Source organism: Leptinotarsa decemlineata, unplaced genomic scaffold (assembly GCF_025532065.1).
Source record: "Leptinotarsa decemlineata unplaced genomic scaffold, Ldec_3_MD MMD2_P_RNA_scaffold_2, whole genome shotgun sequence".
Taxonomy (NCBI): Eukaryota; Metazoa; Arthropoda; class Insecta; order Coleoptera; family Chrysomelidae; genus Leptinotarsa; species Leptinotarsa decemlineata.
Window position 1 is genome coordinate 8,726,919 of NW_027412529.1, and position 21,602 is coordinate 8,748,520.

Consider the following 21,602-nt stretch of genomic DNA (forward strand, 5'->3'; position numbering starts at 1 on the left):
ATTTGTATTTGTTCCTCGATAAGTGAATTATGACTTTTGAATTTATGGATGTTTAGGTTTTCTCAGATATCCATACGGTTTCCTTTAATGACTTGTTTTATGAGTTTCATGTTTTCTGGTGGAGGAAAGTTATGTTTGTTTTGCAAGGCGTGTGTTGCATGGTTTGATTTATATGTTATTGGGTTTATGTATGCTTTTTTATGCTCGTCGTATCTTTGGATCAGTTTTTTTTTGGTTTGGCCGATATAGAATTTGTTGCAGTCCGAGCATTGTTGTTTGGGTTTTTGTCTTTTTTTTCATAGTTGTTTATTTTTTGTATCATTTTCGCATTCGGCTTGTGAATGAAGTTGATGTTCAAGCGTTTGAAGATGTTTGTTAATTTTTTGGTTTGGTGACCTATGTAGGGGAGACCGGGGCAAGATGAAGTTCGGGGCAGCATGGGAAGTAAGCTTGTGTGCGTGAATAGTAATCGTGTTCGGAGCGGCGACAGCGCCATTTGCACGAACTTCACTCTCCGCTAGTGTGTCCAAGCAGAGCGAACAGATTAGAAATCGTTTTTGCGTTGCTGAGATAAAAAAGTTATATTGCAAGTATTTTTACGCGATATTTGATTCGAAAACTGATGTGCAGACATGTAAGTACCTGTGTTAATGTATCATTTCAATCCCGAGCTTATTATAGTAGTCCAAAACATTAAACTCAAACCAGATTTTTTCGCCGGTAAAGTTTGAGGTTAGAATTGCGTCATCTTTTTTACCTACGTGTGGATCGGGGCAAGATGATCGGGACATAATGGGATACTATCCCGTTTTGCCACGCCCTTGTGATTAAAATAACATTTTCTATGTACTGATAATATTTGTAAATTCTACATAAATCAGGATCAAAAATATTTATGAAAAAAAGACTGCAAAGAAGATTAAAAAGACAACTGACAAGGAAAACCTGCAGAAAAAGCGTCAAACCAAAAGGTGCAAAAAAGAAACTGAATCGGAAGATAGTTCATCCCAAGAAGAGGATGATGACTGTGCTTGCAACTATTGTGGGTACTTATACTCAGATTCAACCGAAGGTTGGGTCATCTGCGGCGTGTGCCACGGTTGGGCGCATAATTCATGTGCCGGAGTAGATGAGGAAGATGAAGAGGCACACATTTGTGAACGCTGTCTACCCGATTAAAAAGCGTACTCGTTTTGCCCCACAGCGTTTCCCATCTTACCCCAGTTATGGGGCAAAACGGGAAATTTGCCGAGTTTATTTTTTCATTATTTGCCAAAAAAGTTCTGTGATTTTGCATGCTACAACGTTTAATTATAAGAGATAAATGTATAATGGTTACCCCTTTTGTTAAAGAATGTTATTAAAGAGTTTAATTTTCCTTGTATAACGAGTTTTGTCTTAGCTATCTCATCTTGCCCCAGTCTCCCCTATGTGAATGCGGTCCATCGCTTTGTTGTTTTATCTGTTGGAGTAGTTTGTATTTTTTGTTTGTTTCTATTTTTCAATATATCTATTGTCTTTTAGGTGTATCCGTTCTCGTTTGCTATTTGGTATAAATATAATTTTCCTTTACTTGTTCCGGGCTTGATTGCTAAGTGTATCCGTAGCATTCTGTATATGAATGCGTTATTGACAACCATTTTGTGTGATGGTGGGTGGTTCGAACTTGTAACGATATACAGGGTGTTTTCGAAAAACAACAACTTTTATATGCAACACTATTTTGAGCCACCCTGTAGACTCCAAAATAACTTCCTTCTGCAGCCTCAATCAATATACATATAATGAAATGTATAAATTCCCGAAAAAAGGTTTGCTTTGGTTTACAGGGACCGTGTCGTATGGGGTGTCCCGCCGTGTATAATAGTAAAAATCAAAATACCTGCTATTACTGCATAACATATCAAAAGAAACGGGGTATGGGGTGCCCCACCCTGTATAGTAGGTGTATTTTACCACCGATAATGTTTAGAAAATCAATTAACAACCAATAAATTCAGGTTGATCACATGTCAATACATGGAACTTATTTGAAATGTTCGCTTTGCGTTCCAGAGATTAGTCTCATCGTACCAAATGGAAATGTAATTACATATGGAGTAGGACTAACTCCTAGATCACGGGTCTCCAAACTACGGCCCGCGGGCCAATTCCGGCCCGCCAGTGTCATTAATCCGGCCCGCGACAGTCAATGATTTACTGTCATCAATCTGGCCCGCGACAGCCAATGATTACCTAATTGTTGTTACTATTGGTGTGATAAGTTGAAGAAGAAAACACAGAATGATAATTACTCGGTTTTATTTACTTGCAAGGTAAAACTTAACGACAGAAATGATGACAAAGAAAACTTAACTTAAGTATCTAAGTTTAAGCATATTAATAACTAACAAATAATTGTAACGAATTACAGTAAAACAAAAACACTAATGAGATTTATGTAATTGTGATTTTCCATCGACAATACTTTGTAGATGTGGATCAATTTTACTTGTACCAATTATCAAAAGAGATTTAAGATGCTCATCGGTTAATTGAGATCTGTAAACATTGTTTGTGTACTTCATCTTGGAAAACGTTTTCTCACACAAGTAAGTAGTACCAAAAACAGAAATCAACCCACGAGCAAATTTATGGAAATTATCAAATTGTTCCAGTGGAAGACTCTTATAAAATTCCAACAAAGATGAATTTTGATATTTGTTGTTAAGCATATCACTGCACCGTGAATCAATAATTTCCATTTGGACTTCCGGAGCCAGGGTTTCAATGTCAGAATCAAAAGGATTTTGAAAAAGCTTAATTTCATTCGCAATGACATCAAAATCTGAAAAACGAGTATCAAAATTTATCTCCAAAGCACTCAAAGTTTCTATTGCAAAATTGACGGGAAATTCAGTCTCTGTAGTGTGGCTGAATATTTCACATGTTTCAAAATGTGTGAAACTTTTTTTACGTAATTGCCATTGAAATTGTATTATTTTCTGCCTGAAGGATTTGATATTGGTGTATAAATAAGGGAGAAGCTGATTTTCTCCTTGCAATCTCAAATTCAGTTCGTTCATATGATTTGTCAAATCGACATAGAAGGCTATTTTTCACATCCATTCACTATTTTCTAAATCGGCAAAAGGGCGCTGCTTCTCATTTGAAAAAATTTCGATCTCTGCTCGAAGTTCAAAAATGCGCTTAAGGACTTTTTCGCAACTGAGCCAGCGTACGGCAGTATGATATGGTAAATCATTTTCTCGAATTCGCGGAATTGTCGGTGATTCAGCCCAGTGGATCTGATGAAGTTAACAACTGATATGACTGGTTTTAGAACTTCAGACATATCCAAACATTTTCCGCACAAGGACTGTTGATCAATGATACAATGTGAGACTAATGGTTTTGAACCACCATCATTTTCTACAGCCTTTGACACAAGTGCAACCACTCCTTTATTTTTACCATACATATTTTTGCCTGCATCAGTTGTTATAGATTTCAAATTTCTCCATCGAAGGTTCTTTTTATTAATGGCATTTTCAACTCCCTTAAAAATATCTGCCCCAGTTGTCGTGCCGTGAATACTATCAATATCAAGAAGTTCTTCATACCCTTCATAGCTTTTATCTACTCCGCGAATAAAAATCAACACCTGAGCAGTATCTGACACATCCGTTGACTCATCCAATGCTAGAGAAAACCACTCATGATGTCCATTTTTGTCAGACAGTTGAGATGATATATTTTCTGCGATGTCTTGCACCCTCCGAGCCACGGTGTTTGCTGACAAACTGACACTTTTAAATAAATTCACCTTTTCGGGGCATATTTCTTCGGCTACTGCAATCAAGCATTCTTTTATCATTTCTCCATCGGTGAATGGTTTGCCACGTTTTCCGATTTCAAGAGCCACAGGAAAGCTGGCGCGAGTTGCAGACTCTTGTTCAGTATTCGCTTTGGTTAACAAAGATTGCTGCGACTTGTGTCCGCGTTTCAAAGCTTCAAATTTTTCCTTCCGCAAACTTTCTGTATACTTGGAGTAACTTTGAAGATTTTTCGATTCATAGTGTCGTTTAATGTTATAGTCTTTGAGAACAGCTATGGTTTCATTACAAATTAAACATAGCGCCTTATTACTGGACTCAATCACAAAATACTGAAAGTTCCATTTTTCTTGGAACGTTCTGCATTCACTGTCGATTTTTCGCTTCTTTTCCATACTAACAAATCACACATAAAAACAATAAGTCAAAACAAAATACTCTTATTGACGGGTGTTACTTTATTTCGCAATAGACAGTTTCGCTTCCTTCGCCTTTCCTACGCAGACTAACTCGCAGTTGCCTTTTTATATGCAATTATTACTGCCATCTCGAAGTGATCGGAATACACTAGCTAGAACCAGAACTTTCTCGAACCAACGCGGTAATTCCAAATATTTAATTACGCCTAATGCCACCTAGCGGGTAGCTGAAAAAGATAGTAGATAGTACCACTACTCGCCACTAGATGTCGATAAGTGTCACAATACACAATAATAATTGAAATGCAAGAAAAGCGTATGTTTGCTTAGGTCCCGCACTTTGCGACTATCCTAGTCTAGAAATATAGTTAAGGGCAGAAATTGGCCCTTGGAACAAACTGAAAAAATCATTATGGTCCGAAGGCTTCAAAGTTTGAAGACCCCTGTCCTAAATGGTCAAAAATAAAATACAATATGAGAGAATGTTTCATGATAGAACCACACATTTTTTTTTCATAATTTAGTAAACTAATCAAGTTCTTGTGCAATATGTGATTATTTTATACGTTTCAATAAATACTGTCGTAATCTTCCTTCAACTTGAAAAATAAAACAAAATTTTGGAATGAAAGTGTTGAAAAGTGCTCATAAATGTGTGGATAAATGGATTGTATGTATCATTACTGTCACAATAATTAAAAATAATGAATAGTTAATTATCATCATAATTACCACATAAACTTGAGTTGAAACTGTGTTGAGTTGTTTAGCTGGAATAGTTCTCAAGAAAGCCAACAACTTGTCACTATCTGTGTCCTCGTTCAAGGGTTTACCTAAAGCAGCTCCGATTTTAAAAGCCAACGTCTTGTAACTCCTCTGATATGCCCAAGGAACAATATTGGATCCACTCTGAGCGATTGCTGCCCTGAATAAACCTTGAAATGAAAAATGAAAATAATTCCAAATAGTATTCATATTACCCGGGGATATTGCTGAAGATCACACCCGGGTGACAAACATGTAATTGCTAACTATTGCTATCTTACTAACGGTAGAAGATACTATGTTGGTTGAATAGGACAAAACATGTACTCTCAATAATGCAATAAAATAATTTTTGTAAGCCCAGACTACTGCGAGCCGTTCTCAAAATAATAAAAAAAATTAAATCGTTAATTTTGATTTTTTCCGCTCTTGTATCTTCATTATACAAATGGAGGCGTGACACAAAAAAACACCCGGAAAATGAAACATTGAAGAGGAAATTTTCAGAGTTCAAAAAGAAACTAGAAAAACAAATTAAAAAAGCTAAACAAGATTATTATAAGAAAAGGATAAGTAATGAACAAAACGTATCAACGAAACTATGGAAAACTGTAAATGAAATGTTGAATATCCAGAAGACTGAAGAAACAAACACCATTAGAGATCAAAACGGCAGGATGATAAACGAACCTTCTGAAATCGCAGAGAAATTCAATGATTTCTTCATTAATATTGGCAAAAACTTAGCAAAACGAATTGAGAAGCCCTTAAATTATGTAGAACATAAAAAAATTCATGAGAAAACAATTTTTTTGAATCCGATAGATGAACAGGAAATAAAAAAAAAATGTTATATATGAACTGACAAATAAAAAGGCTCCGGGAATCGACGGTTTAAAGGCAGAAACATTAAAACTCATAGCAGACTATATAGAAAAACCATTAAATATTATAATTAATAAATCTCTGGAAACAGGTGAATTTCCCTCTGCCTTTAAGCTGTCGGTAGTCACGCCTATTTATAAAAGCGGAGATAAAACTGATATGAGTAACTATAGACCTATTTCCTTGATTTCAAACCTCGCCAAAATACTAGAAAAAATTTTGAAAACTAGATTGAGCAAATTTATTAACAAATATGGATTACTTTCAACAACACAATACGGTTTTAGGGAAGGAAAATCTACTCAGGACGCAATTCAGGTCTTAACTGGAGACATATACAATGCATTAGATAAAGGTATTCCATCAATAGCAGTATTTATAGATCTCACGAAGGCTTTCTATACCGTTGACCATTCCATTCTTCTACGAAAACTTGAGGAGATAGGTATAAGAGGTTCATCATATGAATTATTAAAGAATTATCTAACAGACAGAGGGCAAATATTGAAATTCAAAGGGAAAACGAGTCGGAAAAAATCCATTACATGTGGAGTACCCCAAGGAACGGTACTGGGACCAATATTATTCACAATATACCTCAACGACCTACTATGTGCGGAAAAAAGTGGAAAAATCACAAGCTTTGCTGATGATACTGTCCTTTTTTATACAGACAACAACTGGTATGACCTGAAAAATAAAATTCAAACAGACCTCAATAAATTGAAAATGTGGTTCGACTATAACCTCTTATCAATAAATTTCGAAAAGACACACTACCTACCATTTAACTGTCAAGATGCATTTCTTCCTACGTTTGATATTACTCTAACAAAATGTGCAATAAAACCAAAAGAAAAAATTAAATATTTAGGAATCATCATAGATTCACATCTTCGGTGGGATCAGCATATTATCTATCTATTGAAAAAATTGCGATGCATTTTATATAGATTCAAGTATGTGACGGAGTACTTGGACCAAGATCAGAAAATCATTTTGTACAAAAGTCTTGTCGAACCGCACTTGAAATACGGTATTCTCGGATGGGGCGGGATGTCAAGAACACACCTTGATGCATTGGAAGTATCCCAAAGAAGATTCTTGAAAATCATCCTGAATGAAAATAGTAGATACTCCAGTGATCAAGTATATAAAGAGACAAAAACGTATGATCTGAGACAAATATACTTTGAACAGCTGAATATTGCAGTATTCCAAAAAAAAATTGACATTCTCAATCTGGATCATACGTATCTTACCAGAGGAAGAAACAAATTTGTCCAACCGATAATGAGCAAGTCAGTAGGCCAGAAAAGTCATCAATTTTTGGGTCCAAGGGCTTTCAACACTCTTCCTGATGAAATAAAAATTCAACAATCGATATCAAAATTCAAAAGAGAGTTGAAAACATGTGTATATCAGAGGAACCGGAAAGCGATCCACCAAATAATTGAAAAAATTGAAAAATAACATCTTACAGCAAAATTAGTACACAAATATATAGAATATTTTCTATGTACCCCGATTTCATTCGTTCTGTTCGACTGTTGATTCTTTTGTAAAAGTTTCAGTTTGGATCTGATTACACCTTCTCCATCAAATTCGATTATTAAAAACTGATTAATAGATATTTCAATTATTTCATGATTGAGATATTTCAATGTTATTGTGAGAATGTAATATTTCAATTATTATTATTATTTATGTGTTATTTATATTGTTATTATCTGTCATATTTATGTTATCACGCACAAGTCACTTCTGTGACTTTTGTGGTATTGTCTGTTTGTTCAACTAAATTCTCTATCAAATGTATATAATGATATATCTGTGAATAAACATTATTATTATTATTATTATTATATGTCCTCATTTTATTTCTCAGATGATATTTCGTTGACATAAGGCCGCCTCCATTAATAATTTTTTTCAATACGGACCTGTATTTTTAAAACAAATTATGATGCCTCCTCTATCCTGCATTTACCAATATATAACTTGAAACTTTTTCCCGTCGTTTCATTCAAAAAATATATCATCATAGCTAAGTTCATTGTATAATGAAATTTAATTATCTAGGTAAGTATTTGATTGGTTATCACAAAGTGAAAAACCGAACTTGATGCCTTTGATGAAAATTTAAGAATCACTTGTGCTTGGGCAAAATGTCTAAAGTTCATTACTCTACTCTGAAATTTCGGGAAAGTCCTAACTCGTTTATCAGACAACATAACGTGAATCAAATTAGCATTCTTTTCATATTTATCCATTTCATTGTATACCCGAGACTTTACTCAAAATATTGAATTTTTTACCAAGTTACTTCACGAAATTTCGTGAAGTCACAGGATTTAGAATTTTTTATTTTTTTTTTTGCTCATTTTTATTTCTGTTCTTTTTATTTCTTTTTACTCTGTAGTCATTTTCATTTTGTAGCTTCATTATTTTATATGTTTTATTATATTCTCATTTAACGTTATTGCTCAATGTAATTGATATTTCAGCTATTCATTCTGATTTTATTTGTTCTTTCATTATAGTCGATGATAGTAGATCCTAGTAGATGTGTTTACCTTTGGGATCAGTATCATTACATATTAAAAAGGGCGTTGATTTTAAAGAAATTATTGTGGAGGATTTGCAGATCGTGTGTCAACATTTAGGAAAATTTAAGATAGAAGCAAGAAGAATACAACAATGAACAAAAGGGTAGAAAATTACGCAAATATAATGATGAAGACTCATCTATCAATTAGACGAAACTGCAATCGTAAACGGTAACTGAAAATATTCAGAAAAGGAAGCTTTCTGTGCTATTCGTTTAGACAAGTGAAGAGATGTAGTTCCGATAGAAAGGTTGCAGAAAATGGGTCCATGAAAAATATTCTGATAGTGACAGTCTAGATTTATATATTCATGTTTTTTGTTTGGATCAGTAAAAATTTGGATCTCTTATTTTAATTTAATAATTTTATCTTTGTTTCTTTGTTTTTCTGAAAAGTTAATTTTTTTATTTGTGTTAGGAACATTCCTTTGTATTAATGTCTAGGGCATAATGAAGATGTTATATTCGTGGCAATATGAGTAGTCTAATAAAATGCGTATCTCAATATAAGTTGATTTTAGCATACATTTGAAGAATTTACAGTTGAATAATGTTTAATGTCATTTGGAAGGCAAAAAATAATCAAAAACTACCCCATTAATCACTTTTTTGGAAATATCTCAAAAGCATAAAAAGATATGATAAAATGATCGAAATGTAGGGTTCAAAATGTTCTATGATATCGTCCGAAATCACTTTTGGCGTACTCATTCACAATAGAAACCGAGATATTTGCAAAAATGTGAATTTTTCAACTTTTTCCTTATCATATCTACAAAGTGTCAGGTCAAATGAATAATCTCAGGGATGTAATTTTTATCGATTCTTTTAAAAGTTGAACATTCATATTGAAAAAAAATGTATTTACCGAAATTATTTTTTTAAGTCTATTTTTAACATCTTTACATTCATTGAATAGAACTGGCCGATACTTGATGAAAATCCATATTTAAAAAAAACTTATCAATAGAATTTATTCTATGATTTTCACTATAAACGTTTTACAAAAACCGCCACACGTGTTTCGCTATACAATAGCTTCTTCAAGCATAACTGAGAGTTACTTCTACATGTAAATATACCTAACTATTATTACCTGCGTATGAACAGATTCAATAATGGCAAATTATTCAATTATCCTTTTATTCATTATCAAAGAAGTTATACAGTCAAGCTTTGAAAGAAGTTTACCCAATTCGAAGAGAAGAGGATAAAAGTTATAGAACCTTAACCTACTTAGGCCAACCCACTACAAATATTTGAGATTTTCTGCACAGCAAAGGTGTAAATACTGCTTTCAAAACCAACAACAACTTGAGCATGCACATTAAAAATAACAAAGATAAAAGTTCAGTTTCAGAAAAATCAGGAGTGTATAAATTATCGTGTGGGTCATGTCCGATGTTTTATATAGGTCAAACTGAAAGAACATTCAAAACCCGCATAAAGGAACACAAATATAGTTTTCAGAACGGAAAAGTAAATTCCACATATGCCAGTCATCTAATCTCAGAGGGACATGAGTTCAACCATGAATACAAACCCCTCCATTTCCAGAAGAAAGGTTTGAAACTTAACCTGTTGGAGAGTATGGACATAAGCAAATTCAAAAACTCCCACCATCTTATGAACGATCAAACTGACTTGAATAATTCGCCATTATTGAATCTGTTCATATGCAGGTAATAATAGTTAGGTATATTTACAGGTAGACTTTCGAAAAATGTATTGATACCTGGCTTTTTCAGGTATATTTTTTCAGGTAGATTTATTTCTTACGTAGACGAATAGGTACTAGGTTATAGTATATAAGGTTGTTATTTAGAAGTAACTCTCAGTTATGCTTGAAGAAGCTATTGTATAGCGAAACACGTGTCGCGGTTTTTGTAAAACCCTTATAGTGAAAATCATAGAATAAACTCTATTGATTAGTTTTTTTCTTTACATTCACCTTAGATTTTCCCAATCCTATTCATCTATTGAAAAACGAATTTCCTCTATGTTCGGACTTTTAGGTCTCTCGATGGAAGGCGAAAAAATATAGAGCTTGATCCTTGTTACTCTTATAATCGATAGAGACGATTTGATATTATACGTTAGACTTGATTTTTTTTCAAGTTGAAAAACTCACATTTTTCGATTTTTTGTAAATTTTTTAATATACCCACTACTGAGCTATACATGTCAATCATTTATTGCCAAAATCTCGTTTTCTTTTGTAAATTCGTGGAAAGTTATTCAGGACGATATCATAGAAAATTCCAATCCTTACAGGTCTTGTTTCAACCTTTTCTTCATATATTCTCTTTTTTTTTGAGATATTTTAAAAAAATGTGATTTTTGGAGTAGTTTTTAATTATTTAGTAACATTTCTCAACTATAAATCCTTTTGAAATCAGCCTATATTGAAAAACGCAGATTTGATTTACAGATGGTACTTTGAATCCTTATTTTATTGGACTGAACTCAACAAACTAGCACAAATCGATGAAAACGAAACGATGTGGCTAATACTCCGACAATCCTAACTTTTTAACAAACAGTTGCTTTCATTTTTGAAAATTCACTAATACTAAAAGCCCTATTACATTTTTACAATTTTGGGTCTATTTCCTAAAAATCGTCAATATTCTGATTATTCTGAAAAAAAACATATTTTATATTCCATTTTTACAGTATACGGAACATTAGACAGAGGTATTTTATATTCCAAGTTACCATTTAAATTTTCGATATAAAATTTACTTACTGTGGAATGAAGTGTGCATAGTTCATTAGTTGTTATAACTTTTTTTGTGGTATAAAATAATTGAAACCGTAGGAAAGTTTCGATAAAAAACAAGTCAACAATGTAACTGTCAGTCTTAAAATCAAAGAAATTATCAATGACTCTCGTTTGTTCATCCATCTCGCTTCGATAAACTAAGTGCAAGCCTGCGTGCAAACGTTGTTTGTCTTCGTTTTTCAGTCGAAAAAAAAAAGGATGCTGTATAAAAGTACGAGTTTTTTCGCGTATTTTGTTGTGCATTATTTATTTGTCATAACTGTAGAGTCGTTTATATTCAAGTAAACGAACAGGATAACAATGCATGTAAATGAAACTTGTTTTCACGCGTACCTAGATTTAAAATAGATTGATTTTTTCTCCGCTCTCACCTTCGGAACCTTTACTCATCACTTGGAAAGCTACAGATGATCCTCCTGCACTTTGCCCAAATATGGTTACTTTTTCTGGATCGCCACCAAAATATTTAATATTTTTCTGGACCCACTTGAGTCCCATCTGCTGATCTTTCAAACCGTAGTTGCCAGGTATTATTTTGTCTCCAGTTGCCAGAAAACCTGTAAAATATTTTTTTGTAAGAAATTGTCAATGGCAATGCGACCTGTAACATTTCTTGAAACACTTGATACAAAATTAGAATTCAATCAGGAAAATTTCTTCATGTCATCGAAATTCAAAATATCAAGCGACTACATTTAATTAATGTCAAATTTTTCCACAGGTGGCTTCCAGAAACTATTATTTTGTCATTTCAGTGGTTTCTGAACTGAATTGCTTTGATGAAATTGTAACTTTCATATAAATAAACAATATTAATGACCCACCCAGAGAAGCCCGATGAGATACCATTGAGGCGGCTTAGGAAGCGTGTAATGGCTACCAAGCTAAGCGTCATTTGTCTCTTCCGAGTATTTCCCATGTGAGCAAATGGTTCAAATCACATAAGCGACCTAGCGCCACGTTTCGGTGCCGTGCTGTCTGGTTTCAGTATCACGGGCCGGAGCAGAACGAGGCCAAGGTCTTCCGGAGATGAAATAGCATCTCAATCGAATTAAATTATCATGAAGAAGTTATGTGAAAAACTATTTCTTCTTCCATATCGACCACCGATATAGCGTGTCTTCGTCTTCGTTCGGGTTTGAAGGCCGTCGTGTTTTGGAACTGTATCCTAACGTTCCGCCAGCACGACTGGCTGGCTTCTTCACTGCTGCCACCTTAGCATCTCTCAGTATGGGATTCTAAATCCAGTTAAGCGTTATCGTCTCCTCTTTTCTGTTGTAGTTTTCTGTGTGTTTATGGATTTCTATAGCTTCCCGTGGTATCATGATCATGATACAAGTAGTTTCACATCTTCAAACAGTATCGTATGATCTCCTTCACTAAATGCGTGTTCCGCTACTGTTTCTCCGATGTTCATTCAGCCTTGTACCCATGGATCTTTTGGTGGTACCGATATAAAGTTTTCTGCAGGTGCATGGTATACGGTATACCGCCGCAGCTGATAGTGGATCTCTTTTGTCTTTCGCAGATCTCAGGCGTTGCTGTATTTTCCTGGTGGGCTTGAACAATGTTTTTATAATATGCTTCTTTAGGATTTTTCCTATTCCACCTATAACCCTAGGGATGTACGGTAGAAACGCACGTGCAACCGTTTGAGTTTCCTCCCTATTTTGACTTGTAGACGTCTTCAGTTTCATGGCCTTGTTGATCTCAGTTACACTATATCCATTCGATCGTAAAGCCACTCGAAGATGTTCCAATTATTCTTGTAGGTGTTCCAGTTCACATATTCTACGGGTACGTTCTCTTAGGGTGTTGATAATTCTCCGCTTTTGACTTGGATGATGGTTCAAAAGTGCATGCAGATATCTGTCCGTGTGTGTCAGTCTTGTGCTACGTCGTTCGACAAGTACATCTAGAAAAGCTATGTAACAACGCACCAATTAAAAAGGCGGGCTACCTGTGCCAACATAAATACAGCTTACGAACTAGAAATCACGAGTCATCGGTAAACCATCAGGATCAATAGACCTCTGAATAAGCCAGCCACTCGTGCTGGCGGAACGTTAGGATACAGTTCCAAAACCCGACGGCCTTCAAACCCGAACGAAGATCATAACCCTGAGAATGCTTCGTTTTTGGGTTCTGGTTTCCTTAAAGTGAAAACTGCAGTGAAGAAAAAAACAGATATGCATTCGGTGGTCAGTATCGAAGCTTGGCTTAACCACGAACCTCCTTGGGAATCCTCATTTGTCTTTCATATTCAGGGATTGGTTCTTTTGTCGATTCCACAGAAGGTGTCTGTGTAAGGGATCTAATTGTCACCATGTCTAATTTAGACTTGTTATTTGAAGACATTTGAGTCCAGGAATGCATTTGAGATAATTTGAGACCTGGGACAAATACAACGCTATTTGGTGTTGAATTAGAATGATTTGTTTTTGGGCACTGCTTTCAACTAATACCCTTGAATTGAAAGACAAAGAACAAATCTATTTAGAGGGTCGGGGATTCAGTTTTCTGTCGTTTTCATAAGGAACATGTCGAGACCGTAGAGGTCACAACAACCACTAATTTTAAATCCGCGTGATCAGAACGGATTCCAACTTTTTTCTGATCTGGTGGCGGCAACTATTGGGCTACCACATTTAAATAAAAAAAACTAATCAATCCGGCTGAACGGTACCATATACGGGGGGTGTGTATTTTTTTCGAGAGGATATAATTTATATCATCATTGTATCTTTAGGAGTATAAAGCGATCGCCTTCAGATCGACGGAGCATTACTACAGCTCAGCTTAGTACCACTGATGAGACCTATGGTGGGTCGAAACAGCGCTGTCTGTTGAATCACGAATGCTTTGTTTTTGGTCAATGTGTGCAACGTCAGAAGACTCAACTCTGATATTTGCATTAACATCTTCAAACAAACAGGCACATACCGAAACCAAAGTCAGTACTAAATCAAGTCTGGTCAACTTTTTACACCAGGATCGAGTAACATTTCACTTGTGAATTCCTTTTTTTTTTATAAGATTACTTCTTTAACTAAAAGGAGGTAACACAACAACCTTACTCAAAACTTTGATGCCATGCGATTTAAGATAGCAAACCTTGGTTCAACAAAAATTGCGAGCAAGCTTACGCATCCAAAAATCTCGTCTACCGACAGTGGCGCAAAAATCGCAGTGCCGAAAACCGAACTAGGTTTGTAGATGCTCGCAACAGATGCAAACTCAGGATATATGAAAGCAAAGAACTTCACAATCAGAGATTTAGGGTGACACTACTTGCCAATCTCAACAGGTCTAGATCGTTCTGGTCGGTAGCTGAAGCTGTTTATCAGAACATTTCCAAATCCAAACTTCCACCACTAACACAAGCGGATGGAAGGTTTCAACATCTTGAGCGATCATCAATATGGCTTTCGGAAACAAAGATCAACAGGCGACCTTCTATCGTATATCTCCCATATTTGGAAAAACGAAATCGAGAAACATGGAGGGCCACGAGCTATTACGGTTGATATTTCTAAGGCCTCTGACGGTATGTGGCATGAGGGTTTGCTGGCCAAACTTCGATGCTATGGCTTGTTGAAACATTTTTGTGTATGGCGCCTCAGATTCCTGAAAGAACGTTCCCTGCAAACTGACGTCGATGGATATCTCTCGAATACTTTAACCATCAACGCTGGCGTTCCCCAGGGATCCATATTGTCTCAAACCCTCTTTTTACAGTATATCAACGACTTATTGGAGAAAACCAAGTCTCCAATATATTGCTTTGCTAACGACAGCACACTTGTCTCGTCATTACATTTGGATTCCAGGAGATCGGCTGCGAATGCATATCTTCAACGGCAGCTGGAGGTTCAATATCTAAATGAGGATCTAGAAGTAATTTCGAATTGGGGTGAAAGTAACCAGGTTCAAATCAATGCCACAAAAACCCAGCCATCGGTTTTCTCCAGAAAGATAAATATTTCCGAATCGGATATAATAATGTCAGGTCTGACAATTCCGCTTTCTGTTTCGATAAATTTGTTGGGGGTTGAAATGTTTACCAATATGTCTTGACACCATCATGTCACTGGAATTGCAAAGGCTGCTTCTCAAAAGCTTGGAACACTGTTCCTAACAAAAAAACTGTACACACCACAGCAACTTTCGATGCTTTATAAAGCTGAAATCAGACTTTCTTTAGAGTATTGTTCTCATGTATAGGGCTCCGCCCCCAAACGTACCCTGAAGCTGCTGGATTCCATCTAAAAAAGAGCCTGCCTGATTGGAGACGCGAACATCACTTGCAACCTCAATAGTCTGGAACATCGAAGAAAGGTTGGAGATTTGTCTCTCTTTTATATATACTTTCAAGGAAAGTATTCAAGTGACTTGGTACATTTAATTCCATCAAGAGCATTTGGAGAACGGCGTTTATATGGAATAAACTTCCTGAGAACGTTTTTCCAAACGGATTTGATCTTCAGCGATTCAAATCCAATGTGAATCACTACTTTCGCACAGGCACCGCTCTAAGAGCGCCTCAAGGATTTTACTGTAGTGCTTGTGTTCGCCTTCAAAAAACACACAAAATCGCTAGATGCATTCGATACATCTGCCGACCTACAAGCGACACTCAATACAGGGCCGAAATATCTATGTGGGCAATTTCAAAGGACAGGAAATACGAAATACTGCTGATCAAGAAACTCATAATCTCAATAACACTCTCCGAAAACTCGCATGAATTTTACTTGATATCAATGCCACCATGCAAAGGAATGCAATTCACCCGTAAATTAATTTGTCCGCTTTTTAATTGTTTGACAAATTAATTTGCAGATAGTGGTTCCACTAGTTAATTACCAAAAAATCAATTAGGATAATTATCATTTAACAAACAAAGTTCACATCGGACCAAAAAACTTTAGGTATATAAACAGCTAACCCTTGTCTTTAGATTCAGTATCAATTTGCTTCTCCTGAAGATGCTACCTTGTTAGCTAAACGCGCGTCGAGTGCAAAAATATCAGTTTGGTGGTAGGGTAATTGATCTCTAGAAAAAGTTTTCAACTTTTACTCCAAAGGTTCCAATCTCATCGTTTAAACCGATTTTTGTGAGAATCTTAGTGTTTTTGGATACTTTCAACAATATGGCTTCTGGAGACCTTTTCAAACAAATGATAACATCACATGTGAGGAATCTGTGTCAATCGACAGTGATCCGAAATTCGAAAATAAGGATTTACATGTTCAAGTTCAGCAAGTAATTTTAAATATTCATGAATGCTTGAAGAAGGAAAACTGTCACACTTCACATAATGCTATTGTGAATAGAATATGCGAGTTAACGAAACTATCTCATTCGACAGTTCTTCGAGTCATTGAAATAGGAGATGTCATTGACCATGCAATGAAACGAAAATAAAGGAATAAAAAAATCGCAAACATTGATGGTGCTACAAAAGATGTGATTTGGCGAACAATTTATGGTATATACCAAAAAAATGAAGTACCAACCTTGGAAATGATTTGGTATAAATTACTCGACTATCCCGATTACAATTACAAATCTTTAGAAACTCTATGAGGTGTCTTATTGTATTGTGGTTTCAAGTATAAAAAATTGAACAATCGGAAAGTCATAATGGAATCGACACGCATTGTTCAACTCCGACAAGAATATATGAGGCTAATAAAAAGCTACCAAGAATCCAGCAGACATATAATCCACCTCGACGAAACTTGGTTTGACACCCATGATGTTGTCAAATATGGCTGGGTAGACGAAACCAAGTATTGTGCTTTGAACATACCTTCTTCAAGGGAAAACGTGTTATAATTTTGCATGCCGGGAATGAAAGTGGTTTCGTACCTAACGCTTTTCTTCTGTCGGCCAAAAATATAAAAGATTCGTCTGCTGATTACCACGAAGATATGCCTGCGGCTTTATTGGAAACCTGCATCAGTGAGCAGCTTCTCCCAATATTCCTCCAAACTGGGGTATTGTTATGGATAACGCTTCTTAACATTCTCGGTTATTGACTACAATACCAAACAATAACACAAAAAGCAGATATTGTTGAGGAAAAAGGTATTACTGGCGACCATAAAACAACGTAATTTCAAAAAAGAGTATATTATTGATTCGATGTGTGAAATACGTGGTCATATTCTCTTACGTTTGCCTCCATAGTATTGTGTGTTCAATCCAATTGAAATGGTTTGGGCCACAATGAAAGAAAGCTTGCGGAAATGTAATCAGTCACCGACTTTGAATGCTGTAGTGCTTGACAATATAAGGCGAGAGGTGAATGAACTAGGTAATAGTAATGTGTGGAAGAACTGTGTGGCCCACAATAAAAAGAAGAGAACAAATATGTGCAAAGTTCCATAAATCCGATCGTTATTCAACCCGATGATGATTCCACCTCATCCGAATATAGGAAGAAGAATTTTGATTTTTCTGGCAATTTTGTTGGCCTCTATTATTCTGTAAATATATGTTTGACGAGAATTCGGTGTGATTATTTGTGTTTTCATTGTATTTTAGAGTTTTCGACTCGGAAATCAACTACCCTAAATTTCGTTTTTCATAATGACCCATGGTGGAAAAATTCAGTTGAGATAACTTTTTCATAGGGTGATCAATTGCTGTGATTGTAAGAATAAGTAACTGAAAAATTACCACTGAAAAATAATATGCCGACGCCTATGTCGAGGCGGGAATTCCCTGTCTGTGCTGTTCCAATTGGTGTTGGAAATACTATACCCTCATATAAGGGTGAGTTGCATGTTTATGTTTAATGGCATCAGTATCCAGTAAAATTCATGTACATTTTTTAATATGAACGTGTTATTCGTATTGTTAAGTCATATTTGGGCAATCCTTTTCTGTTCAGTGAACTTGCCACACACAACTGAAATTTTGAATACATTTTTTCTTGAAATGATTTTGAATATTGAATATTTATTCTTTGTTTTCAGATTCTTGAAATGAATATTCAACTGCTAATTATTCCGAAACGGCTAATCCAATTTTAAAATTGATGAAACATCGTTGAATAGAGAATAAAAATAACTATCAGACTAGGTATTACAAGACCCTCCTTTGTATAGAAAAATTGTTAGCACCCTCTCGGCAACAGATGATTTTCTTTTTGATCAAAATATACTAAAAAATTGGATGTTGAAAATCTATATTAACAATAACTGATGGAATTCATTGTACGTTTTTCACAGAAGTGTTTTACAAAATCCGCGACACGTGTTTCACTATACAATAGCTTCTTCAAGTGAGAATGAGAAAGCTATTGAACACGTGTCATGGTTTTTATAAAACATATATAGTAAAAATCTTATTATTGAAAAATTACTAAAGAGATGCTTTCCCACGTTAATTTTGTTCCACCTTGTTGTATGAACATGCCGTTGACTATTAGTTTTATTTATAAAAAATACTCACCGAAAGCACCTACTCGATAATTCACAGTTACAACAATAACTCCACTCTCCAACAAATAATGAGGACCAGCGTATTCAAAATTAGCAGCACCATTCAAAAATCCTCCTCCATATATAAAGTACATAACAGGAAGAGATAGATTGGTGGAAGGGAACTGAAAAATTAAAAGATTTGTTAGAAATGATGATTTACATTGTTTCTGTACAACGAATAATGCAAAAATAACTTCAATCAAGTAAAACCACTTATAAAAGGCGCAACACTTTAAGTAAGTTTATAATAATTATAATGATGTTGCAGCCGTCTGCGATTTTAACCACTTTTGTAGCTTTTTAGCAGAATAACCCCAAAACTGGAACCTCTGGCGTGAAGTAAATCTTCTGAAAAAGCCAATTTGGTTGGTAAAACGCGCGTCGAGAAGAGAACTTCAGTTCTGGAGAATGAGAAAAGTGACATAATAGTACTCATCTCATCTTTTGATTTTCATGAAATTATTTTCCAGCAGCTTGACTGCATTAACATTCAAAGAACACGTCAATTTTTATCTCTAGGAAAATCATACCCGAAACTTTACCCTCCTGCAGTCAGCAACTACCCCCCCTATTTTTTTCAATGGCATATGTGGGGGTGAATGATTGCAAAGTCTTCTATTCCTCTATTACTTCTGTGATTTTTTTTAATAGTTTTGTTGTTATGGAGAAACAAATGTTGAACGTTTTATTTAAGAAAAAACAGAAAATTCGCTGTCGCACATTTTATTGAGGAAATCAACAGAAGTAATATCAATGGCAACACAATCAACGGATAAAGTGTTCAGAATGACCTCCATCTAGTTCCATACAATAATACAGTCTACTTTCGAAAGCGTTTCTTACATTATTGAAGATGTCCAGAGTCAGAAATCGGCATTCCCAAACAATTCTCTGTCGCAGGTTTTCTGTTAACGTATTGATGGCCCACGTTATGATCTGGATGATTCGTATTATAAATTCTTGCAGCAGCTTTAGCACATTCATTATTTCGATAATAGGTTGCAACAATTTTTATTCCATGTTGGAACACAGTGAACAAGGATGACTTAATAATAATTCGTGAAGAAGTGACAGTGGCCAACTATCTTCTTTTTGTTCTGCGAATGAAGTGCAGACACCACCAGTGCAGAGAAAACTAACAGTGTCGTCCATTTCAAAACGTTCACTACTAATTAAATAAATTCTACAAATCTAGAAGACCTACGACAGATAATTGTTCGGGAATGTTGATTTCTGACTCCGGACATCTTCAATAATGTAAAGAATTGCTTTCGGAAGTAGACTGTATTACTGTATGGAACTGAATGGAGGTAATTTTGAACACTTTATCCATTGATTGTGTTGCCACTGATATTACTTTTGTTGATTTCCGCAATAAAATGAGCGATAGCGAATTTTTTTCTCTTAAATAAAACGTTCAACATTCAATTTCTCAATAACGAATCAACCAATTTAGAAAAAAATCACAGAAGTAATAAGAGGAGAGACGACTTTTCAAATTATATATCACTCGACCCCAATAACATTGAAAAAATAGGGGGGAAATGCTGACCGAGGGGGTTGAAGTTTCGGGTATGATTTTCATATCAGAATTATTCCTCCTAGAAATAAAAATTGACGTGTTCTTTGAAAGTTTCTATTACACTTCCGGTCAAGTTTTTGTTGGAACGCCCTGTATATAACTCCGCAAACATATATTCTGATCTTCAGCCATTCACTGCTACAAATCAAATGCGATGTTTCAAAAATGCCTACTGGAGGAATGTTGAAACGTGAATTCGTAATCTGCGTCGGTATGAGTCATAGCTGGTTAGAAAACCAACAAACTCCACCTACCATTCATATTCCAACTTCTTACAGGATTTATCACCTCCCATTGTGTACAATGAAATATATTATCACAGAAAAATTATCGAAGAACTTAGAAATTTTGATCATGCAAAAATTAAGACAGGGAGCTTGCCCATTAAATTCCTAACGATAAGTTTATTATAAATCGCCTTAGTACAAATCTTAGTTATCGTACGAAAATTTAAGAAGATGCGGTGTGGCCTCAAGTAACATAAATAACCTAAATGGTATGCAATAGTTCATTTGAAACATAACTTATAGGAAAAATATTTATTATACATGGAAAATAATATTTTTGATGTTGGTCAAATTTTTTGGCATGGCCACTCAGGTTTCCGTACCTCAATAGTTTCATTCAAACAAAATAATTTAGATTATCCCATATGGAGTCTTTTTGTAATTCTAAACAAGAACACAAATATATTTTCAGTGAAATGAATACTTACTTTGAAAAAAATTTAAAATTTAATTCAAAATGGTTTTACTCACTTCTGGTGTATAGACGTTAATGTATAAACAATCCTCATTTTCGTAGTTACTTATATTTGCATTATAATAGTTGCTGAATTGTATGCAGGATTTATCATTATAGGTTGCGTCCAATATGCCATTCCAATTGTCAGGAGGTAGAGGTTCCTTGAAAACAATAGAAATAGAAATTGAAATATTATGACATGAGTTGAATAAAACAAAAAAAGGAACTGGTTAATTATTTTCAACTGTATTAGTTCAACGATTGGGAAACACTTCATACTACTTACTCTGAAACGTAATTCTCCAACGGGTGGTTTGGCATAAGGGATTTGTTGAAAGGCGTAAAAGGATATTCCTCTTTGGGAATATTCTTTCCGTCCTCTTAGCTTTCCATTAGGAATAGTTACCAAAATATCTGCCACCTGCAATATATGTCATAACTTTTACAATTTTTAATGGTTGCACATTCGAAGTCTGGACTGATCTTGATATTCATTTTAGGA

General features: G+C 35.0%; 1 protein-coding gene across 1 annotated transcript in view; it reads right to left on the reverse strand.

Moving 5' to 3' along the window:
* LOC111507260 (juvenile hormone esterase) overlaps positions 1-21,602 on the reverse strand; it is a 40,196-nt gene that overhangs the window by 9,953 nt on the left and 8,641 nt on the right. Inside the window, exons 2-6 of the mRNA XM_023162548.2 lie at positions 21,387-21,521; positions 21,115-21,261; positions 18,743-18,896; positions 11,649-11,834; positions 4,967-5,169 (exon numbers count right to left, since the gene is read on the reverse strand). Of these exons, the coding sequence (XP_023018316.2) occupies positions 4,967-5,169; positions 11,649-11,834; positions 18,743-18,896; positions 21,115-21,261; positions 21,387-21,521 (825 nt within the window). The remainder of the gene's footprint in view (positions 1-4,966; positions 5,170-11,648; positions 11,835-18,742; positions 18,897-21,114; positions 21,262-21,386; positions 21,522-21,602) is intronic.